Source organism: Populus alba, chromosome 11 (assembly GCF_005239225.2).
Source record: "Populus alba chromosome 11, ASM523922v2, whole genome shotgun sequence".
Taxonomy (NCBI): domain Eukaryota; kingdom Viridiplantae; phylum Streptophyta; class Magnoliopsida; order Malpighiales; family Salicaceae; genus Populus; species Populus alba.
The window spans coordinates 19,615,892-19,641,788 of NC_133294.1; the positions used below are offsets into that span (position 1 = coordinate 19,615,892).

General features: G+C 33.5%; 1 protein-coding gene and 1 long non-coding RNA gene across 7 annotated transcripts in view; one reads left to right on the plus strand and one right to left on the minus strand.

Moving 5' to 3' along the window:
- On the plus strand, positions 1-22,028 carry LOC118031292 (MADS-box transcription factor 23). 4 transcript variants are annotated; one of them, XR_004684505.2, is made up of 10 exons: positions 1-147; positions 321-523; positions 16,795-16,873; positions 18,570-18,631; positions 19,504-19,603; positions 19,695-19,736; positions 19,819-19,860; positions 20,036-20,184; positions 20,279-20,390; positions 21,304-22,028. XR_004684505.2 is itself a non-coding variant. In XM_035035657.2 (9 exons), the coding sequence occupies exons 2-9, from the start codon at positions 342-344 to the stop codon at positions 20,295-20,297; spliced, it is 675 nt and encodes a 224-aa protein (XP_034891548.1). In that variant the 5' UTR covers positions 1-147; positions 321-341; the 3' UTR covers positions 20,298-20,538. The 4 variants fall into 4 exon arrangements, 3 of the variants coding, with proteins under 3 accessions (XP_034891548.1, XP_034891549.1, XP_034891547.1); XM_035035657.2 differs by lacking the exon at positions 21,304-22,028 and having other exon boundaries at positions 20,279-20,538; XM_035035658.2 differs by lacking the exon at positions 21,304-22,028 and having other exon boundaries at positions 20,282-20,538.
- Positions 10,348-25,897, minus strand: part of LOC118031293 (uncharacterized) — a 23,874-nt gene continuing 8,324 nt past the window's right edge. The window contains exons 4-6 of one of the 3 annotated variants that reach the window (XR_012171278.1): positions 18,867-19,390; positions 10,831-18,208; positions 10,348-10,747 (exon numbers count right to left, since the gene is read on the minus strand). This is a non-coding gene — a long non-coding RNA (uncharacterized lncRNA). Of the gene's footprint in view, positions 18,209-18,866; positions 19,391-25,897 lie in introns of all 3 variants that reach the window. The other 2 variants (XR_012171277.1, XR_012171279.1) reach the window with 2 other exon arrangements.

Genomic DNA, 25,897 nt, shown 5'->3' on the forward strand with positions numbered 1-25,897 from the left:
GTACACAAAACCAGTGGTATTTTAGGTCTTTAAATCAGCTTCCTGAAATAACTTTCCTTATATAGCCTCTTTGCTGATGTGCTCCCCTTCCCAAAACGACGTCTCTGAAACCTTACTTTGTCTCCATCAACACCCTCTCTTCTCCTAGTAAGATTTTCTTCTTCTTTCCTTTCCTTTTTATCCTCTCCTCTCTTCAAAGCTTTTTATTTTTTTCTATTTTTTGCTAAGACAAAACACACATATACGAAGAAAAAAAATTAAACGGATCGCTATCTTTCTTTTTGTCGTTGTTGATTATTGTACAATGATTTTAATATTAGGATCTTTTGGAAGTGAAGAAAATGGGGAGGGGGAAGATAGTGATAAGAAGGATTGACAACTCGACAAGCAGGCAAGTGACCTTCTCAAAGAGGAGGAATGGATTGTTGAAGAAAGCGAAAGAGCTGGCGATCCTTTGCGACGCAGAAGTTGGAGTCATGATCTTCTCTAGCACCGGCAAGCTCCATGATTTCTCCAGCTCCAGGTCAGATTTCAAGATCTCTTTGATATAAATATATATGTATATATTTGCTGTCTACTCTTACCACTTTTTTAATATTGTTTTTTTCGCGATAATGCAATGGTATTATCATCATCTGTATCTTTGATTTGTGTTTCTGATCAAGTTAGCTACTTAGGATTGTGATTTTATGAAGCTGCTTGTCGATTGATCCAAAAGTAGTTTTGTTAACCTGTGTCATCATGCGTTTTGTGATGTGTGCAACAGTGCTTTTATCTGTTTCCGAGTTTCCTTCTGTGGTTTTTTTTTTTTAGGAATATACATGTGCGACCATGAGAGATGTTAATGTTACTCAAATAGCACACTGCTCGGATAGCACTAGAAAATTGGAAATATTTTTAGTTCAAAGTTTCATGAGAAAAAAAAAATAATGATCATCACCTTCGTATCGAGGGTTTTATAATTGGCATTAACTGCTGTATTTGCCTTAAGTTAGACATATGAATCAACCTCTTCCCGTGTCAAAAGTTGCCGTGCTCGTCCGTTTAGGCTCTCAAGTTCGAAGTTCAAATCCGAGTTCTTGAGAGGATTGTGCGACTTGAAGGTTTTTCTTCCGAGGATTTGCTAAATGTTAATAAGCTTTATTCATGAATGTGCAACTAGAAAATAACTTTCTTTGCCAACTAGCGAACTAAGAGTTTATAGGCTCAATTAGTTTCTTAGCAATACCATAAGTTTTGGGATATTAACAATTACTTAAACTACTCGACCGTGCCTCCCCAGCTAACTCTACATCCCACCTTTCTTGATCAAGAAATTAGCTGTCTAAGCTTTTCCTAGTGAGAATAACATATATAAGATAAAGGAGATAAAGAATATTGTCAATCAATTTAGCTCCAAATGGCGAGATTATATAACCTTGCTAGCGGCATTAAGTGTAAATCTCGGAGAGATTTGGATTAACTAATCTAACGCGACTATCAACGAAGAAAAGCAATATATCATTGAATGGCGTCATGAGAAACAAATTTGAAAGTTCGAATTAAGTGAGAAAAGGGATACGCTGCTTTAGACTCTGGTTGTAGTACTTATTTTCTAGTCAAATGGACCTCTCCTCGTATGGAAATTTCGTAAGACCTCGTACAAAGGATCCTATTTTACAGAATAAAAGCACAATCCCCTAACAAAACTACGAATGGAGTGTTATGAGGCGTGCCCATTAAATGATTGTTGAGCCAAATGCTCGTGGTTCATTTGTGATGTAAGTGTAGTAGTTTGGATATACAAGTGATGTTGTCTCGAATGAAGTGTTGCTATATTGAGGTTAGCTCTTGGCAAATTTTCGTTTGATGTGTAGTATTTGATAAACAAATTTTCACCCGTGGTTTGATGGTGGTTCACGAGATGATGGTTGGCAATATAAAGAGTTGAAGAATCGACTTTGAAAATGGTTTTTCGCTCGAATGAACTTGACCAAAAGTGGAGATTATATGAAGTTTGTTGGCTTTATGTTATATTCTTATGAGATTTTTATTAGACTAGTCTTATTTTGAACACTGAAAAAGAGAAATATAAAAAAATATTTGTTTTTGTATTTTAAAAGTGTTTTTTAATTTTTTTTGTTTAAAATTATTTTTTACATCATTTTGATGTACTGATATTAAAAATAATCTTTTAAAAAATAAAAAATATATTATTTTAATACATTTTCAAATAAAAAAATATTTAAAAAAACAATTATAATCACATTTCTAACCCCCTAAAAGAAGAGAAAGGGATAACATGCAGTCATGCATTATATAAATGAATACTTGAGGCACACACATGAGTAGAATTTTTGGAATCTATAAAGAATAAATGTAGTATAGTGTTCATATGTATAATGGTCCCAAAAATTAAGATTGTTTGTTCAAGATTGTACATATCCATATATATAAACCCTTGCTTTCGAACCTCCGTGGTGCAAATATTCACGATGAGTGGTAGTAGAGTACTTGACAATTTGGCTGGAATAAATAGTGGCTTTGCATGGTTAGCTCCTATAGCTATCCAGTACATAACAATTTGAGAAGTAAGAGCAAAAGACGTTACGTTCCTTACCATAGTTTTTAAACCCGACCCGGAGAGTGACCCTGTCAAGAGACCGGATTCCGGGTTTCATGGGTCAACCCGGGTCAACCCCGAGTGGGTCTGTGTAGTTCAAAATAAAAAATAGAAAAGGGAGGCAATAATGAAAGGGTGGAGTGGGACCGGCAGAGCGTGGGAGAGGAATAAATCAACGACACTCTCACCTGATATGTTTTTCTTTATCTGCTCAAACCCGTGAGGAGCTTTAGAAACCACCGAGTTCTGCCCAGAAATCTTGACCCCGTGTTTTCTGCAAACCGTTCTAATTTGTGCCAGTATGGACTCTGGGCTGGACAGGGACTCTTGAGGCTGATGTTTATCCGACAAATCCATTCCTAGCAAGATCATTTTGCATGAATTCCTTGCAAACATCCCTGCAACTGCTTCATAGCCATCTCTATTGACATTGTTATTGAAGCCGGCTGTTAGTTCAGAAGGGTGCGAGCGTGTTTTGTACCATGAATGCATGAGAGGGATTTTGCCATGGACAGTTACAAAGGTGTCGCTGAAAGAAGTAGAGGCAAGAGAAAGAAGACGATCTCCATGAGACAGGAGCTCGCTTGAATACCAGGAAAGGAAGAAATCACCATATGGGGAGTCCCAAGACCCATATGGATTGGTTAAATATTGAAACTCTCCGACTCCAAGGATATTGCCATGACTTGCAAGCTGGCGATGAGAAGGAGATCACCAACGCCTACCCTCGAGATCTCCAAACTCAGATCGCGGACCCAACTCCAACCGGGTCTCGTCCGGGTTTGCCCGGGTCGCCTGGGTTTTGCCGAGTTGTTGCCTCAGACGGTTTTTTAGTAAACCCGGACCGGTCTAGCCACCAGGTCGACCCGCCGGGCCGGTCCGGGTTTAAAAACTATGTTCCTTACTATAATTAATGTATTGTTGGTTTCCGATTAATTCTAAAACACGTAATAAACAAGAAAAAGTAACTTTTTTAGGTTAGAACTATTGAGATGAGGATTAAGAGCAGCGAGAGGTGAAGGAACGTAAAATGCCTTTTGATTTTCCGTTCCTTCACTTTCTTATTTATATCAGTCGTTTGCCCACGTTATGGAGATAACAAGATTTTAGTTTTCAATTATTCATATATAATCAGAACATTTTTTTTCGTAAAAGAAGTGTACAAATCCACTGTTAATAAATTGTTTCGTAATTTTACTATATTATCTTAACTTTCTTTGTGTATTATCATAGTCTTTATATAATTATGTATATTTGAATAAAAATATCATTAGATCTCGCAGTTATAAAGATATTTAACCCAAAACATGTATAATATTTTTATAAGGTTTTTTCTATAGTTTTTAAACCCGACCCGGGGAGTGACCCGGCCAAGAGACTGGGTTCCGGGTTTCATGGGTCAACCCCGGGTGGGTCTGTGTAGTTCAAAATAAAAAATAGAAAAGGGAGCTAGGCAATAATGAAGGGGTGGAGTGGGACCGGCAGAGCGTGGGAGAGGAATAAATCAACGACACTCTCACCTGATATGTTTTTCTTTATCTGCTCAAACCCGTGAAGAGCTTTAGAAACCACCGAGTTTTGCCCAGAAATCTCAACCTCGTGTTTTCTGCAAACCGTTCTAATTTGTGCCAGTATAGACTCTGGGCTGGACAGGGACTTTTGAGGCTGATGTTTATCCGACAAATCCATTCCTGGCAAGATCATTTTGCATGAATTCCTTGCAAACATCTCTGCAACTGCTTCATAGCCATCTCTATTGACATTGTTATTGAAGCCGGCTGTTAGTTCAGAAGGGTGCAAGCGTGTTTTGTACCATGAATGCATGAGAGGGATTTTGCCATGGACAGTTACAAAGGTGTCGCTGAAAGAAGTAGAGGCAAGAGAGAGAAGACGATCTCCATGAGACAGGAGCTCGCTTGAATACCAGGAAAGGAAGAAATCACCATATGGGGAGTCCCAAGACCCATATGGATTGGTTAAATATTGAAACTCTCCGACTCCAAGGATATTGCCATGACTTGCAAGCTGGCGATGAGAAGGAGATCACTAACGCCTACCCTCGAGATCTCCAAACTCAGATCGCGGACCCGACTCCAACCGGGTCGCCCGGGTCATGGGTCGACCCGCCGGGTCGACCGAGTTTTGCCGGGTTGTTGCCTCAGATGGTTTTTTAGTAAACCCGGACCGGTCCAGCCACCGGGTCGACCCGCCGGGCCAGTCCGGGTTTAAAAACTATGGTTTTTTCCCCATACTTTGTATCAATTTCAAAATCTCATTTTATTGATTGAAATTAAGTTTATAAAATTTTTTATCCTGAAACAAAAATCAAAGGGTAATGATCTTTTAATAACTATATAATATATTTTATTTTCTCCATGCATACCAAATTTAAATTCTTAGTCGTTCTTAATTTTTTAAGGAAACACTATTATATCATTTAATTTCATAGTCTTATTAAAAAAGGAGCTTAGATAAAAAATATGAAGGAATTAAATAATAGTAAACTCCTATGTCATCACAAATTCTTTAACAACTTGAAGGGCCTTGATATAGATTGATCTTGGTTATGAAATAGATGAGTTTTTTCATTTTTTTTTAAATTTTATATTTTACCAAAAAATATTCAACATGCATCTTAAATGAAAGGTACGAGTTTTATATTTATTTAAGAAAAAAGAATGTACAATAAACCTATATTATGATATTATGATTAAAAGCAAAGTTGTTAGAATTACGAGTTAACTTGTAAAATCGAGTCAATATGTATTTACCATGTAAAATCATTTTAAAAATTCAAAAAATTGATAAAGTTAGATTGAAATTGTTCGATAAAATCGATGAATTTGTGATTTTAATACCAATTTTATGTTTTAATTGAAAATATCATTATAGATCTAGAAACAAATTCCACATCCTTTCCTCCTCCGCTGCCTGTATATATCTTTGCCCTGCCTTCATGGAACCAACCAAGCTCACACACCATCACAATGACCTCAGAGAAGAAGTTACAAACCCAATAAGGGAAATCATGGTCCAAAAGTTGGTCCTCAACATCTCCGTCGGTCAAAGTGGAGATAGTCTCACTTGTGCCACCAAGGTGCTCGAACAACTCAGTGGCCAAACCTCTTTTTTCTCCAAAGTTAGGTATACTGCATGCGAGATCTTTTTCGGATTAGGCGTAATGAGAAGATTGCTTGATATGTGACTCTGAGGGGAAACAAGGCTATGCAGCTGCTTAAGAGTGGGTTGAAGGTGAAGGCGTACGAGCTTTTGAGGTGGAGCTTTAGTGACACTAGTTGCTTCGGTTTCGACATCCAAGAGCACATTAATCGATCTTGGCATCAAGTATGAACCTTCCACGGGTATATATGCCGGTCTTGACTTCTATGTGGTTTTGGAATGTCCATCCTTAAATAATAATAAAAAAAAAAACACTTTAAGATATTTGATAATATACTAAACTGTGTTTTTTTTATTGTAGAATTCACTAAAAAATTGAGTTTAAAATATAATTTTAAAAAAAATAGTTTTTACATGCTTTTGTAATTAAATTTCGTAAAACTTTGTTTGTTTTTGCGTTTCAAAAGCGCTTTAAAAAATATATTTTTTTAACTTTAAATTAATATTTCTTTTGTGTTTTCAGATCATTTAATGTGTTGATATCAAAAATAATTTTTTTTAAAAAAAAATATTTTGATGCATTTTTAAGTAAAAAACACTTTGAAAAGCAACTACAACCACATCACTTCTAAATATTTTATATATGTTTTTTGATATACATAAACTTCAACCATAATTTATACCAAACACATATCTAAATCCAACTAATCACACATAACTTTATTTTTTGTAAGACCAAAAGTACAAAAATTACATCAAAAACAAACTCACTAGTCACGTTATGATGCCATATCTCTCTCTTATCTATAGAACGAAGAGGCTGGATGGGGACTGGATTTGGCTCTTAAAACACGTGCAGAATCATGAAAACTCTGATCATATTGCATGTGGATGGCGTCTAAAAAATTATCCACTTGAAATGAACTAACCATTATTAGTTAAGAAAGAATGTCAGGCCTCGAACCTCAATTTACAGGCCAAGTTGATACATTTGTTAACAGGTATATAGCACAAAGTCATTGTCTCAGTAAATTTGCAGTGTACAATGATCTCAATAAATAATCATTTATTTTTGTGTTTAAATAGTGTTTTTTATTTTTCAAATTAGGTTTTTTTTATAATTTTATATTGTTTTAATTTGCTGATTTAAAAAATATTTGTAAAAATAACAAGTTAGGAAATTTCTTCCATTCTCTTTCTTTAATTGTCAAGGATCTATCTAAAAGAGCAATCCATTAAAAAATACAGTCACCCGAATTTCCAAATGATGACGTTTGGGGAAGTTCAATAGCCATGTGTTTTACATGGCGTCTTTTTAATAGGATAAATCCAGTTATGTTTTTCAGACATTTTCACCCGTTGATGTAAATCTGAAATAATGATAAAACTAAAACTAGGTTTTTTTCAAGAAGGGTGTGGTGAGAGATTTTTGGAAAAACACAAGGACAAATTGACATACTCTTAAAAATGTTTTTCAAGATAAATATACTTTCAAAAAGCAATTAAAAGCATCAACTTACTCGCAAATTATCTAATCTGAGTTAAGGCAGAATTGTCTATGATTGAGTAAAAGTAGACTTGGTCAATTCTGGTCAATCACGCGACTCAAGAAGAGTACTGCTCTGCTGTTAGGAGAGGGGTAGGATACAAAGATAAGGTTATGTATGCATCCATACATTTAATAAAATTTCCTAAATAAATGTAATTAATTAAAACATGTTCTAATGGCAGCTAAACCATTTCCTCAAAGGGAGTTCTTGAGTTCCAATCTGGAATCTCGAAGCCTCTTAATTGACAGCCATTTCTTACATTGAACTCTCCCTTTCCTTTTCTTTCATTTCTTTTTACTTTCCTGCAATTTTAACATTTGCGATCATTTAATTGAATCTTCTTCTCTCTCGAGAATGCATTGCTGCATGCCATCTTATTATCTGGTGATTTTCCTTGAATGCAGCAAAATCTCAATAAATGTTCTTCATGTGAAGAATAATTAATCGTTATGCTGGTCTGCTACAAAGAGATGGATATATAGATTATAATATAGTGGACCCTTTGATCTTTGTTCAGTGACTTTAAGATTTTCAAATTGTTAATGCAAATATTGTTGAATGTTGCACTGTGAGCTAACAATTATATATATATATATATATTCTTCTCTCTTTTTTTTCATTTTTTTTTTTTTTTGTCTTGGAACCATTTTTCGGTTGGCCGGGAGAACAATATTAGCGTGTTGCGAATTCCAATTTTTTAGTGTACAATTTTAGTCCACGCCAGCCGACTTGGTCGCCTTGCTAATGTTTTCTTAACATAGATACGTATACATACACACACACACATACATACATATATACAAGCAACCATTTAAAAAGGTTGGAAACCATTACCAAAAAAGAAAAAGGAAAGCAACCAATATGATCATCCTCACAAGAAAACATTGTAATTAACAAGAGTTCTTTTATATATATGAAAATGGTTAGAAAGTGAACTGAAAACAGTATAAATATTATTTTAATATATTTTTAAATAAAAAATATTTTAAAAAATTATTATATTAAACACTATCAAATCTAATCAAATGTGATGAACAGCTAGACACGGATTTTGTCAAATGTAAGATAGCAGCAAGTTAGTAATTTGCAAAGAGAGTGAAGAATTAGAATAGACGAAAAATGAATCATTTACTATATCGGTATTCAACTAGCTAAAACCAAAGGAAGATAGGAATACATACAAAGAATGTAATATATATATATATATATAGCAGTGTTTTTTCCCCTCAGAAAGCAATGTGTTTTTTATTTAAATGCAAATGATGAGAAAGAAATTAAATGCCCGTACATTATTACCACTTGGGATGCCGACCTCCACCAAGGAAGCCCTAGCTCCTCACCATCACGGCCCAGTGTCATATTCACTAAACCTAGACCTAGTCTTATAATAGATGTTATGAAGTCTTATGAGAGATGATATTTGAAAGCTCTTTAGATGGGATTAGACTCCTCTCTCTTAAGTTAGGAGTGACATGACATATGATGGAAAAACCCGAATCATTGGTTTGAATTTCAATAATTAGGATTTGATACTATTTCCTCACCATTTTACCATTTTTCTTTTCGGTTCTCCCTTTATTTTTTTACTCCTTTGATACTTACCATACATTAATTAGTTAGAGTCGAACATTTTATAAGCTTTAACCACAATCTTTCTCAAAAAAGTCTTCTACGAAAATTCTCACCGAGTACAAGGACAAAAAAAAAAAATTAAGTTCCGCATGTAACAATTCCTTTTGAGGTACAAATTATACAACAATCATATAAGTAATCGTCTTTTGAGAAAAATAAATTTTTATTTACTTTTTATTTTGAAAATATAAAAATTTATTTTAAAACTATTCAAAAATACATTTATTATATGTTTATATTTTTATTTTTTCAACTAAATAAATTTTATCTATGAGATATTTATTTTATGTGCAAATAGTATGTGTGAGAATCTAAAATTTTATTTAGTGAATTTTTATCTTTACAAAACAAGAAGCATAAAAAGATATCCTCCTTATTGTTATTATCTATATATCTTTTATATATCAAAACAATAATCAATCGTTAACATAAACCTAACATTATTGGTGGCATACTTATAAGAACATGATTTGTGTGCTAACGGCTCCGAGTTACTCAATTACATACCAATGACTCTACAATGGTAAGTATTTATCTTATAAGTCTTGGGGTTTTAGGGTGTCAAAGAGTGTAATAACGGTTACTTTTTAAAATATTTTTCACTTGAAAATACATCAAAATCATATTTATTTTTATTTAAAAAAATTATTTTTAATATCAATACATTAAAACGATCTAAAAACATAAAAAAATATTAAACAAAAACAAATTTCAAATTTTACTCAACCATTATTTGGAATGCAATACCAAACAAGTACTTAATCTCTTTAAAACAAAAGGCATGTTATGGCCAAAACTCACAAAACCTATAGGCCAAAATCAAGGACTTGACGTAGAACAATACATTTTATAAGGAGACATCCTTTGTAAACAAACTAACAAAACCTCTAAGCATCATCCTACTAGCGAATATCTCAATATTAGGTAGTTAATTCTTTAAAATCTTGAGTTTTTACCCTTAGAATATTTCAGATACCTTCACGACTACTTGATTAAGTATAAAGTGTCCACTAATTGACGTGTATTCTCAAGATATTTTTCTAGAGACCACCATGGGAGTCATAGTTAAAATCATAATATTATCATTAATATAAATTAATATATCTAGCAATTGGAGCGAAATCTTAGAATTAAAAGAAAAAATATACTTAATTTCCACTTTAATCTTAGGATTTGAAATCAAACTTTTCGACTAGCAACCCATAAAAATAAATATCTTTTCGCTTTCACTCAATTGAGAAATACAGAGCTTTAGTAAGTGTCAAGACACCATTAATACAAGCTTTCGCCTAGAAAATGTTTTATTACCCTCTATCAACATGATATTGTATTGTCTTTTTATAATAAGTTTTTATTTACTAACAACTCTAAGTCATTTAATGTTGTTAGAAATTAAGGATTGATCAATGAAATCAAAGTGATTCCCCCCCCCGCAACATATTTCATTGATCAATTCTTAATTTTAAACAACAGAGAGTTGGTAAAAAATAAAAATTTACAATGCTGTATTATATTAGCAGAGGGATCCAATAAACATTTTCTACTAATAGAGATAAGAATTATATCAAAATCCCTTTATTAATATCACAATAGAAATACTCGTCAAGACTATTTTGCATTATTTCAAGGTTGTCAACTCACGAGTTAACTCGTTTTACATCCAATTTTACGAGTTAACTTGTATATACCATGTACAATCGGGTTAGAAACTCGAAAATCAGCAAACTCGATCAAACTCGCTCAACTCGATAAACTCAAACCGAGTTTGAGCTTGACAAACTCTTCAACGTTCTGTTGATCTCTGTGTTCATCTTAAACTCTTCTCCATCCTCAGCCATGCACTCTGCTATAGACCCTTTGTTATAGATCTCTTGAAAAGTAATATACACAAACATCAATTAAGAATGCAAGACAGAAGAAAAACACCTTGAAGCTCCAAAGAAGATCACTGGAAGCAACACGATTCCAGCTATCAGAGATGACGATGCATCGTGCCACGCTGTGTGCATCGAGGTTGTTCAAAACCCTCAACATCAAGTCCCTACCAAGCAGATGCAATGGGTCTTGACAAAAGGGAAGACCTCCTTCCTCTCTCATCTTCTTTCTTTTCCTTTCCCATTCCTTTCCCTTGTCCATTTCCTTACTTTGGTTCTCCTATAATTCTTGATTGTTGGTCTGTGCCATCGAAGTGGAAGAAGAAAAAGAAGAAGGAATGTGAATCATATTTGTATTTTTTCTTTCTAGTAAGGTTTTATGTTTTTTTTGTTATCATGTTGTGAGATTGGGATTCTGCCCAATCTCGGTGATTTACATTGCTTTGTAAATAAAAACATCAATTAGGAAGGAAAGACAGAAGAAAAATACTGTGGATTGACTTTGTGAGTAAAGTCATAGAAATTGATCCTTAATTATTTTTTAAGTTTTAATCAATTTTTTAAAATTGTTTTAATGTATTGTTATTAAAAATATATTTTAAAAAATAAAAAATATATATTATTTTAATACATTTCAAAGTTAAACACTTTAAAAAATAATATTTATCATATTATTAAATAATCGCTAAACCCCACACTAAGTTATTATTTATTACTTGACTGAAATTGTTAATATATAATTAATTAAAATATTTTATTTATGATTTTATGATTCGAGTTTAAAATCCGAATTTATATTATATATTCCGTGTCATATTAAAAAAGTATTTTGACAACCTTGTATTATTTTACAATTTGATAACACAGAAAAATCAGCCAGTCAGAAATGTTTTTCCTATCAATTTGTGAATTTAGTTACTCTTGAGAAAAGTAGTTTCACCTTATGGGAATGGAGAGTATTTTATAAGGAGATTCAAATGTCTTGTTAACACCACCCATCCATTTCCTTGCCATCATCACCACTGTTATGGCCTCCAATGTCACTGACTCTTCAATTCACTAGGTATCCTGCAAGCATGCTACCATTGCCTCCTTGTCATCGTGCTTGTTGCAATTGCTGCAGTAATTACTATTACTATTATCACTACCTTCTCATCGAAACCAAACCAATACTAATATCGCCACCATCACCTTCATCTCACCAAAATTCATTAGCTAATTATGGTACTTCAAACCCGATGTTTGAATTGTCAAGCAGTCAATTTGTAATTGGTCTAAATCAAACCTCTATGGCATCTCTTTGCTTGAAGTCCCTCTGGCCCTTTAAAATTGTGTTTCGGGATGGAAAACTTGAAAACATAAATTATGAACTATTTAAAAGCATGATGTTCCCACTTATTCGTAAGCTTAGAACACATAGATTAAAGTTTAAAGTTTAAACATGCACTATAAATCAGTAATTATTACATGAAGAGATTTACACAAAGGTTTCACAAGCCTTGACACCTTAAGACCTTGCTTGTAACCAACTAACAGAATAAGGTTTATTGTCAGTGCTCTCAAAATATGCACGATATCATGATAATAGAGGTAAAGTCAGAAAAAACAGAACACAAATTATGTCGTCAACTATGATAGGTAAAGTCAGAAAATACGGAACGCAAATGATGTCGTCAACAATAATGAGATGAAAAATGTTAAGGAAATCAATCTATTCGTATACAACTAAAGGTCTGCCAATAACGACAACTCTTTTTTCGATTCTTTGGTGCTCATTAAACCTGGAGTTACTCAGCATGGGTCGCCATATCTACCTAAGTGTGAGCAAGATTAGAATGCAGTTCATTTGTTACTATGCTCGGTAACTTTAGGATGAAAAAGAGTTTTAAGGAAAATTATTTATTTCCTTAGTTATTTTTATTCATATTAGTATTTTTATTATTTTGCCTACTTAGTTTAGAAATTTTGATTTTTTATTCGGTTTAAACTTAAAACTAGTATAAATAAAGTTTCTTAGCTTGTATTTCAATAGCCTACTTGGTATAGTGAATTATTGAAAAATATAAATTTTGAATTAGAGTTTTAATTTACTTTAGTTGAAATTGTGTGTTGTTAAACAATCATGATGGTTGAAAAAGATGATCACAGAATATGACATGTTTGTGTAGAAGGGGATGAGATCCATCTTTGAAAAAAAGACTTTTCAGGAACTAGTAGTAACTAGTAGTAGAAGAAGACATGTAGAGATAAATTACAAAATTAACTCGTTGATTGGCAATGATAAAGTTGCATAAGCAAATTGAAGAATTATACCGTTAATTAGAGAAGATGAAGAAGAAAAAACTAGGAGATCAAGAGGAGAGTGATCATGAATCTATCCAATTTTGAGAACCTATTTCATATACGAGAGTAAAGGAGGCAACCTTTTTATCGTGATGGATATTTTGGAGATTTTGATGATCAAGTTTATAATAAGATAGATGTGGATTGATATTCTCTAGTAATTTATGATGTTTAATTTAAGAATTATATAAATAATAATAGCACAAATAATGACGGTAATGGCGGCAATGATATCATCAATGGTGTCTTATTGATAAGTTAGAGGTTGGTAGCAAAGAAAACATAGAAAATGCTTTAAAAAGCAATTGTTGATTTAGGTTATGTTGATTCTTTTGATTATAAGTTTCTTATTATCACAAAAATAAATTTGTTCAAGAGTTATACAATCTCAATACATGTTGATGAAGCAAATTTGAGATAATGCATATGCAACTCATTAATTGAGAAGCTAATGGAAGATAAATAATTTATCAATTGTTGTTTTTAATACAAATTTTAACAAGAACGGATTGATGTTGATACCTAAAATGGTTATGCATTTGAAATGAAAAAAGAAACGAGGTTGGGGAATCTTTATTGGATGTTCATAAGATTGAAGTAAAAACAATTTGAACTCGAAAATAAATTCTTTCCATTTCAGGAAAGCAGATGCAAGAATATTTTTTGGAAAAAATATTTGGTATTCAGTTTAGGCTTAATACTAGTAGTATAAATATGGCCACTTAGCTTGTATTTCAATAAACTAAGTGATTGTGAATGAGAAGATTTTTAGACTTATAGTTGTTTGTTTGGAACAGAACGAGAGAGTTAATTGGTTTTCCCAAAACCACTTGATTAAAGTAGACGTGATTAATTTCGGGTAAGAGCGAGGACTAAACTGCAAATCTAGAGCTAGGGTACCTTAAAACTGCAAATCTAGAAAATATAGTTACTACTGTACCTCGTCTGGTAGGATAGGACCCAAAAAAAAGGCAATTATAAAACAATTAACACGTTTATCAACGCATAGCATATACAGCTTTCATATGAACTTAGATTTTGGGCCCTAATTTTAACGCAACTAATATTCATCCAAAAAATATGATCAGATGCAGTCACTGCCTGCAAGAACATTTGGCAGGAAAAGAAAGCAAAACTAGAAACAAAGAATAGACGCACCTTTGCATGAGATCAGACAATTTCTCATGCTTTATATAGACATTTGAAGAGAATGGCTTAATTGTCTTCTATCCATTTTCCTGTCACTAAGAAAACTGGAAGATAAGATGATAACATGTTATAGGACATGCATGGCAAACAGCTTGAAATTCAAGGTTTTGTGAATGTTCCTTTGTAACCCTGATCCTGATGTTAAAATTCAGTCAAAGGTCCTTTGTTTACAAATACTCAACTGCAAGTCCATACATAATGCATGACAAAACTGTTACAACTGAAACATTCATGCATGATGCATTAGAGAAACAAATGTGTTATGACCAGCCATCTACTTGCCTGATAATAAATGCCAGTTTTCTACATAGTACATACTGTGTGCGAAATGAATTTTCCTATTAAAATGTAATACAGATAAGGTTCTAACACGGAAACAAAAAGCATCGAGCTGGGATTAAGTTCCTTTCACCAAATTATCAATAAAAAAACATACCTATTCTAACAAACCAAAAGGTAGGGCTAGTGTAACATCTTCAAATGAATATGGGAAGCCAACGTGTTTTTGATAAGTTTAAGATAGCAGAAGCTAACAGCACGTTTAGACAGACTGAAAATCCTGTGGACAGCTGCAACCTCTCCAGAAATAAATAGTTGCAACCCAGCATCAACCACTAGACTATTCACTACAGCTTTGGTGACTTGGCACCTTTACTTTGGAGGTTATTTGACTTCTTACTTTGTAATCCTGTCTTACTAATACAGTCTAATTTAATTCTGTTTATTTATCCAGCCCCAAGTTTCTCACCTGTGTCTTCATCCACTACTGGTTTGGCCTTGGACTTAATTCAGGGAATATTATAGATATAAGATGACATGCTATAGTTGCACCTATGCATCACTATGATCTAACAAACAAGATGAGATTACAGATTACTACTTTTACCTTGGTTTTGTGGGTGGGTGGTGTCATTCATTAGATTCACGGATCACTTCTGTTACCATTTCTCAGTCACATCTGACACTTTTGCTCAACTCAAAACTATCAAGACCTGATAGAAAATCATTTCAGCCTCATATATAGTGGTTTATCGATCACCTTGATGAAGGCATCAATCATCCTGATAAAGATTGCTGGTAAGGGTATTAAAGATTGACCAGAAAGTTGTTTTAAGACATCAATCACCCTGATGAAGACATTTCAAGGGGAAGCAATATATAGAACTGATGCTAAGATAATTTCGTTATCATGAAGCAACAAAATTGTCACGAAGGGATCGGTACTCTAAATGAAGCTCCAGAAACTTTTCAGATGCAGTTGTGGCAGCGTTTGGGAACAAAGCCTCCTACTACTTTGGAAAAAGCTCAGGAATAGCTTTTAGCAGGAAGCAAAATGAGTGTTGCCCAAAAAACCCTGCTGTTTTACTGTGAAAGCAGCAAAAATTCATAACCTCGTGCATCCCCGCAAAGGAGTGAAAGCTGCCCATTATTAAGCAGTTTGAAAGATGACCTTTCTTCTTGTGAATGGGTGAAGTGAACAGTTCAAAAAGTTGAAAACTTGGAATTCTATCTATTGTTTATGTGTCAAAAAATGATAGATGCACATTTTCAGATGTCAGTTCCATACCGTCTGCCAACAGATATTTCCTTCTTTCATCTCTCCTTAAAATTGTCTCGCACCAGCCCTACATCTCACAAAAGCCCTATAAATTTTATTGCACCAAAACCCACCTGATTCGAACTCCTAAAGATGTCGCAGCTTTTCCAAGTAAGGTAGAGAACCATAAACTTCTGACTTTCACCCAAGTAACATGCAAAAGATTAGAATTTAAGTTCCAAACTTACCAAGAATTGCACGTTTATGCTTTCTGCACAACCATATGAAGAATAATTCCAGGTAGTTTGTTATAACTCATTCAGGCATGATTCGCAATGGTGTCAGTTGAACACGATTCTCAATAGTGTCGGATGAAGGAAAAATAATGAGGGAAGACAATGCCATAGGAAGTGAGCTTCCTTTTCACATCCCAGTAAAGAATGCATGGTTAAAAGTGACTTTATATCTCCCAACATGAAATATCATAAAGATTGAAAACTTATCTTCGAGACCCTGCATCAAATAAAATAAAGATTGGAAACTTATATTTGAGATGGTGCTCCACTGAAAAACATTCTCATTCTGCCGGAGAATGTAATATGATTCTCAAGAATGTAATATCATTTAAGAAACTCAATCTGAAGGTAAGTTTTCAATCCTTATGATATTTCAAGTTGAGAGATCTAACGTCTTGCGGACTTGAGTTTCTTAAATGATATTACATTTGCAGCTTAAACTCCTATAGTCAGGACAACTCAAATGACTTCTGGAAAAGATATAAATGATATAGTTTAAATGTGTGCATTCTGTTTCATTGAGAAACTATCCTTTTAGTGATTCCATGCATTTTGTTCTTAAATGTTATCAGAAAGCATTCACATAGAGCATGACACACATCCCTGATGCAATATGAACCTTCTCTTGCAGCATGAAATCAGTCATTGAAAGATACAACAAATCAAAAGACGAGCATCATCAAATGGGCAACCCAACCTCTGAAGTCAAGGTATTTCAGAAACCCATTTTCATTTTATTTTGCGACTTTGGGAAAAATTTGATTTGTCGTATTATTTTTCCACATTTGCATATAAAATTTAGTTATACATCAAAACGAACATGTTAAATTAAATTTACTACTTGTAGTGGAACAGCTTACACATCTCTAGTTTTTAAAGCATTGCATTTTTGTCAAAGATAGCTCCAGATACCTTACTAGGAATCACCATGTGGAACTTTGCCTTTTCTGCTTTAAACAATGCTGTTACACGAGCAGCATGGATTTTTTTGGCGCTTGTTACAGCTAAAAGATACTGCATCTAACAATTCTGCATTTCAGCTAAAAGTTTCCACCTATTGGACGAGCTATACTTACTAACATAACATTATGACACCGAAGGGTTGAGATATTTTGTTTTATAAAATGTGTGTTAATAACGTAAGAAAATCTTAATGTTTCTGATCATTTACCAGCAGGATGTGCTAATAAACATGGACTTATGAATGGAAATCTAACTAAATAAATTATCCGGCATAATGTGGCAATAAAGAAGGGAAATGAAGATACAATTTGTACAGACTACAGATAAGCTGTGCCACATCTAGGACTTGGCCTTTAATATGAATTCAGAAAGGCATAAGAGCCCCTTGAACATGCAAGTATAAAATTGGTATGGCAAAATGTTGCAAATGACAAAACCAGTATAATTCCTAATTCTAATACTGCTGAAGGAAATGGCATATCAAGTGTTTGAATCCACAATGATTTAGGAATGAGAAACAGAAACCAATTAATATTCCTTGACTGGATTCTGATATTTAAAGCACATGATAAATATAAAAAGTTAGACAACGGCAATGGTTCTGCCAGTTAATAGCTGAATGAAAATCCTATCTACTATAGATATCCTCAAATTCAAAAGCAGCAGATAATGACTGGCAAGATTGTGCAACACAATTAACAAATTACTTGCATTTGAAGCAACATAATAACACATATCATAGGTTAATAAGAGAGCATGCATAATGAAGTTGTTTCTACCACAGAAATGTATTTCATTAAGCTTCAAAGTGTAGACAGGAAATCATCTGTGTTATTGTTCTAAATTAGCAGGATAAACTGAAACTAAAAAAACAAATATATGTCAACTAACATGTCATGTCTTCAGGATCCAGCAAAGCACGGCCCAATTGAATAAATAAATACGCATATTATAAAGCATAAGAACTCAACACAACCAAGCCTTATTGATTCATTCAAGCTTTAAGGTGTAGCATCATATCTTACACTGGACCTCTGCTAACCGCAACTGTCCTCCTTTATCTGCAATGGGATTGGGACCATCTGTGTGCAGATAAAATTCACAAGACATTTTATCAGTAGCAAGAAAATACATGTCGTCTTGAAGCACATCATAGTCTACTAAAAATGCTTTCTAGTTTTGTCAAGATAAAAGTAGAGCTACATGGAGATTAGAGAGGGGGTGGTATTCAGACATGAAAAAGAAAAAATATGGTGTATTGAATCATAATCACTATATGGCGATTAGACAGTGGTTATCAGAATGAAAAGGATGATTTTTTTTATCCCTTTTTCTTCAGACGTGTTCTCATAACAGCAGAAGGCAATTACTCTTCATTTTAGTGAATGCATGTTAACCACGAAAGTTAGTAATTCCACTAAATTGTGCATTATATTTTGCTAGTTCTGGCAAAGGGAGGCAGCAGTGTTGAGACAGCAACTGCAAACCTTGCAAGAAAATCATCGGTATGATCCATTCCCTTCAAACAATAGTGTTTTATATGAGAAAAATGAACATAAAGACTGAAAATAGAATAATTGCGACAGATCAAATATAAAAAACTGAAACTTTCAAAGGAGCATGCTATTATTTAAGTCAGACACTTGCAGGTGGTACTAGTGTCCATGTGATCACTAACAATTTAGACACAAACACAAAAAAAATCAATTGTGTCGCACTGGAAAAGTTCATCTCGGTCACCTCTAAGAAATGTCAGCATTGTGCATCAGGAGCAAAAGGGGCCACAAGAAGGCAGCAACCATACACCCTCTCCTAAAAGTATTCCAGTAGTGCTAGTCAGGTTTATGACCCCAAGAAATTTATCGCAGAGTTAACCCAAAGACTTTCAAGCCAAGTCACATTTACAAGCATTTTTTAAATTCTTGTTATCGAACAAGATTAAAGCATCTGCATGAACACATACCTATAAATACCTCTAGTATCACGTCTACAGTTGAACAAGTCATTTCTCCAATTATCTTTTGCCCATCTATTTCTTCCTATTAATATCTTCTTTTTTCATCAGGAAAAGAATGAAAAGCATTCTAGAGTCATTTCTCCAATGTGAATAAACTACCTCTAGCCATCGATACCCCAAAACTAAGGGTCACTCCAAAATATATATACAACTAAAAACAAAGACTAACAGTAAATCTTACCAGAACATAAAAGGAAGCATCCAAGATAGCTAATGCTGTTGGAAAAAATCCTTAAGGAACAGAATACTGTAAAAAGATTAAATGGATCATTGCTTCTCAGTATAAGCGTCACTGGCAAAGTTTACAATGTCCTAGACAAAAGTTTAAAACCTAACTGCATTTCCATGTGATGATAACAGGCAAATGATGGGCGAACAACTTTCTGGCTTAAGCATAACAGATTTGCAGAATTTGGAGAACCAATTGGAAATGAGTCTTCAGGGTGTTCGCATGAAAAAGGTTTGAAATTCGTACAACCACACTGTGCAGTCTTTCAATTTCCATAAAGTGGAACACATCCATCTCACTGAACTGATATTGACTTCATCAGGACCAAATTTTAATGGATCAAATACAAGAACTAAATAGAAAGGTAAACCTGTAAATAAAGGCTACCGACTTGCTTTGTAAAGTTTTTTAATTCAAATAGCTAAACTTTGATATATCTGTTGCAGGGCAACCTCATTCACCAAGAAAATGTTGAACTCTATCAGAAGGTAAACTATTTCGTCACGAAAATCAAGAATTGTATAAATTAGAAGTTTGAGTAAGCAGTAACTTATAAGATCCTTGCAACTTATTGATTCAAACCGTCACTACCTTAGTCCTGAATCAAATTGCAAGGCGTTTCATTCCACCCTCGTGTACCCTCAACTTATTTTCACATCCCAGGTCTATGGAACAAGGGACGTAAACAGAGCAAACAGAATTTCCCTTCTCACAAATGGTCTGGCCATCGGAGAGGAATCACATGTACCTGTCCATCTCCAGCTTAGCCAGCCACAACAACAAAACCATGATACACCAGCTACAAAGTTGGGGTACAATTTCCTCCACATCACAAGTATTTAAATATGATTATCAATTACTTTACCAGAGTCTTTGATGCCAAACTTTTGTCCCCCATAACTGCAGCAGACTACAACTGCATTAGCGAAGATGAGGGATGCATCCTCACTGGGAATGGATGTTGTGTCATTTTGATGACCCATAAATTACAAGATCATGCTTCTATTATTGCATTATGGTATGTAAGCCTAACCATTCAAGAAACATACTTTGGTTTGACATTACCAATGGTAAAAACTTTCACACTGCTTGATGATCAAGACAGCTATTATGTAAAAAATGAGATAATGGTAATAAAGAGAAGTGACATTGTGCTGCATTTTTAACACATTTTTTAAAAAGATCTTAAATCTTAAAAAAATGGGTGAGTAGAATAAGAAGTCAAACATAATACCATAAGCAATCGCATGTAGGATATCATTTGGTGGCACTCCAAATAACAATACTACCATGCATGTACTTCAGGAAAAATAGCAATATGCTGACAGAAAAGCAAAACTATAGAAGCATATTTAAAAAAATACTTCAGAAATATACGGACATATACTGCATACTAATTTTGATTTCAACTAAGTTTTAATTTAAAAAATCAAAGACTGGAATTGTATGTATAATAGTCCACCTTCTTCATTTCCTATGCTTGTTGTATACAGAATTGAAAGAACTGATAAAAGCATATTGCTTGTGTTAGTATGTTTAACAAGTATTTAACAAGCATATACAATTTAAAGAACTGATCACAACACAACTCACTTTCTATAGAATAAAAAGGTTCCAGACAGATTACCACAACGCATTCAAAGACAAAATACGCTTTGTTGGTCAAAGAAACATACAGAGGAGAAAATAAAAGGAACGTGTCAACAAGCCCATGATAACAGGAAGGAGGGGGCGCAGGCGATGCATCAATGCACATTTCTAATATTAAAAGTAGTGCTACTGCAACTAGACTAGATAAAACCTAGGAAGTTTTTGTGAGCCATTAATAGCAAAACTAAATCGTACAGTTAAATGTGGAAAAAAAATATATGCTGTTTGTTATTCCTAAAATAAAGCATTCTGTACAATACTAACTACACTTACGGTGCCAGTGTCAATGACAGAAAAATTCAAAGCGATTCCAAGATACCAAAACCCTCAAATGTGACAGGATATGCACCTCGATTATATGCCTGGTTTTGGACATACAAAACCCATATGACCACTGTGGAAGGAGCATTAATTGGTCAGCTAGAAGAAGTCTTTCGAGTTGGAATCTGATGCATGCCAAATATGAAAGAGCAGCTGGAGCCTGGCTAGTTGGAATCTGATGCGTGCAGTTCAGTTTTTTAAGAAAGTTTGCAGCAGAGAAAACAGGTTTTCCTTCCAAATGACCTACAACTGTGCATGAACATCCAGTTCTTGGAATAAATAGGAAAATAAGATTTCAAAAACAACTTGATGGTAGTTAACTCCCTTGTGAACAGGTATTAAAGATTCAGGTCTGTTCTCATCCAGGACAAAAATGAATTTAAGAATAAGAGTGTGAGCTCTTGATTTCTAGACCTTAATTTTTAAAGGGTCTTTATTATTTTTATAAGTATTCTTCACTTCAAAATATTTCAGCAGTTCATTCTCAAAAAATCTATATCGATGGATATCCAAAATTTTCCATGCAACTAACAAATAATGGTCTAAAAATAGTTATTTGGAAGGTTTACATCCTATTCATCTCTAAACAATGAAAAGGAGAAATAAAATAGAGACACAAAGATCGTTAGAGTTGCATTTGGCCAGAAAACGTGCTAATACCTGGAGGGAAAATTTTTGAGAAAGAGTTGATGAAATTGAATGCATGTTAAATCACCTTCTGATAAGAAATCAGAAAATTATCTGGCACGGCAAGAAATTTTTCACTATTCACTGTACAATAATTATACTTTTATGTTAAAAACTTGGTGAACTCTCAGAAAAAATCAACAGATTAAGAAAATAAAAAATCGATAAGTCCCAATATACAATAGATGATGAATTTTGGTGTAAAGAGAGAGTATTTGTAATGGGAACTATAAAAGGCTAGTGAGAACAAGAAGAAGAATGCAAGAGTTGGATACTAGGAGCATAAGAGAACAGGTGGAGGATAGGAAAACAAAACTGTGTCAATATTTATGATTATGGTTTTGTGGCTGGTTTCATATACGGTGATGATTGTAAAATGCAATACAGTCAAGAATCTATCACTTAATATGCGCCTGGTTATGTATGTACAAGTATTTCTCTCTATAAAATAAATTTAAAATTTCTCAATATAGAAACAATAAATAATTAGTGGATAATAAAATCCATCTATTAGCACATGTTTTTCAAAATTGGGAGACTATATCCGTGCTTGACATTCATAGCATCTTGGACTCCAATATATTTCATAAAATTCCTTCACTTTATCCAAGACTTGAAGTTTCCAAGCATCACGCTAGTGTTAGTGTCAAACATTTGATTCTTTACTCGATAGAAAATAAGAAGACAAAGTAACATAAGATATCAATTGTTTGAGAATGCAACAATCTGTGAACATTTGTCAAAACTTTTCAAGTTGAGGGGGATCATACTTGGCTTTATCCCTAAAAAAGATTAAAACAACATTTTGAGGTGTTTGCTTAAATGTATACAATCACATGGTGGTTTCTGGACTTTTGGAACAAACAGCTAAACAAACAATTCCAAGAATCCAATTTACTTCAATAAAATTAAAAAGAAAAACATTTACATAGGAAAGGTAGTTAACTGTGATGTTGTGTTGTGTAACAAAGCAATGAAAAGTGTTCGGTAAAAATTGTGATGTTGTGTTATGAATAAATTTATTATTTGTACTATTTGAATTAAAATGAATATAAAAGACATAAACATATTATAAGGTTTTTTTAGTAGCTAAATTAATAAAAAGAAAATCGACACTGTCATTTTAAAGTTGAAATATCATTTAATATAATTTTTACACATGTATCCATTTCAATTTATTATTCTTATAAAATGAATTTATTTATATATGTTTAAGATAAAATAAAATAAAATCTAAGTTGCTTTAATTGAAAATCATAGCACTTATAGTTATGGATATAAGTAGGGGTAAGCAAAAAAACCGGAAAACCGATTTAACCGAGAAAACCAAACCGAACTGGTAAAAAAAACCGATTGAACCGGTTAAAATATTTAGGAAAATGTCCAGTTCGGTTCGGTTTAGGAATGAAAAAAAAAAATCAAGCGCTCCAAGCCGCGGCCTGTCTCCTCCCCTTACTTTCCCCTCTTAGCTGACCATTTATTTGCTTTCCCTTTCACAATTCACACAGCCGCCCCCTCCTTTCCAACCTTTTCAATTTTAATTCACATTGACACAATCACCCCCTCCGATCACCCCGACTGCCATTAACAGCCGCCTCCTCTTCACCAGTCAACAAGCTTAGGCTATTCTCGGACGACCATTCTTCGCATCTCGAAAAGAATGGCAAACTTAAGCAAAACCTTAGAAAAAGGGGAGAGGATTGTGACTCCCAGCAGATGACCTAACAGTACCCATAAAAAATTCATTCAGATTTGGGCTGGTTATACCCCCCAAGACGAAGTCGCTGTCTACCAATCCAAAGGGGACCTGATATGCTCTTCTTTGATATGGAGAATCATGGGTTTGGTTCCATTCTCTTAAATTTTTTGCTATGTGTGTATGTGGATGAAGAAAGATTGATATGGGTTGGTTTTTTTTATTATAATGTGTGACACAGTGGAGAAAGGAAATGCAGACTCAGGAAGATCTTCCGAGTTATGATCATGTTGTTCCTACAAAGCCAAAAACTAATTTTGTTGAAAAGAATGAAAGAAAGAAGAAAAAGTGGCTTTAGAAAAATAACCATAGGTTTTTCCGGTTTTGGATCTCAAAAACCGGACCCAAACCGAACCGAAACCGGTCGGTTTGGACCAGTTCTGGTTCGGTTTGGGTCCCTTTTTTTTTCCTTCTGGTTTGGTTGTTTTTTAAGGGTAAAAACCGAATCGAACCGAAAATGATCACCCATAAATATAAGATTGAGAATGTGAAATAATAATACTTAAAACAAAATATGGACTCTTGATGATTTGGTAATTTAAAAATAATTTAAGGTTATTTTTATCTTTTTCAAAAAACAAAGGACCTTCCATCTCAAAAAGCATTTTCCCATGCTTTTTAAAGATTCTTTTGAGATAGAATCAAATATACATTATAAGTGGAATCACCTTCTACTCCCTAAAGTTAAATAATGAAAGTTATTTATTTGTTTGAAACTTTTAACTAGGGTAAAAGCTACAAATAGCAGCCAAACAAGCTATTTATCTTCAAGATGAGGCAATGAGAGTGTAGTACAATTCATTGATATACCTTATTATGGCTTTAATTGGGATAAAGGAAAGAAAAGATGAGGAATGTTTTAAGAGCAAGAGAAGAGAAAACAAGTGAAGGTAGCAACATGTTCGTGCTTCATCCCTTTGTTTGGATTCATGGGCGAGGAAAATGGATAATACATCTTCCCCTTATTTGGTTATAAAATTATAGTTTGCACCCTTTGATCGAGAGGGTCAAGGAGATTGTAAAATGATGGAAAAAAACCCTTTTCTTTTCACCGTCAAATAATTGCCTTTCATTCCCTTATAAAAAAGCATCCAAGATTTTTATTAAAAAAAAAATCCTAAAAACCGTCAAAGATTTTGCCACTCTCCCCTTGAGAGCCTTCTTTTATAACCATAATGTTGCATAAACCAATAACAGAATCAAAGCTAAAACAGGAATTGTTGTAGTTAGAAGGAAGGCCTTAAATAACCCTAAATGGGTGAACCTTATATAAGTTGACTTCACAACATAATAAGTTCTAAAAGAGTTTGAAAATAAATTTGATAATATAAAAGAAATGTTAACTATATCCAATTCAAAGGAAGACATTGAGTTTCATACTCAAAACTAAGCCCTAAACAAAATTAGGCCCATATACTATAAAATATCAATAACCAAAAGTAAATAAAATGTCTTAAAAACAAGGTCAAAGCTATTTACTCATTTAAGATTTTATGCACAATTCATTAAAAAAATGAATAGGAATAAAACGGTAAATTGGTAAGATTAAATTAATTTTATAAAGTAATTATATTTTTTTATATTGAGTTAAATTTTCAGGTCAATCGGGGTTCAAGAAGGTCTTGCAATACAGGTTAGCAAATACAATATGAATTTTGTTATTTGTTACCTTTTGACCTGTAATTTTTCTATTTGGAGATGATTTTTTTCTTCATAATGCAAGAATGTTCAGCGGCTTATTTTTTGGAGTTTCTTAGTTCTACAATGATCTTTTGATGGGCAATAACATAGTTTCCAAGTGTGACCAAAATTTCTTAATGTTTCAAAATCTTTTTCTTATAAAAATTCCTTATTTATCCTAGCTATATAAGAAAACGAGGGCTGAAGTATTTAATGTTAGTCAAATATGGGCTAGCATTATTTAAAGCCATATTAATTATAGGATTCCCATTATATACTAATTATATAGTTGTATATATGGTTTCCATATTTAGCTAGGTTGGAGCTGGAAATCAGCCTTGTAATAAGGGATGTATTGTGTGCTATTTGGTTTTATATAAAGGAAAGGATTCTTTATTAAGAGGCATTCAGGCAAAACTCATTGTTTATGT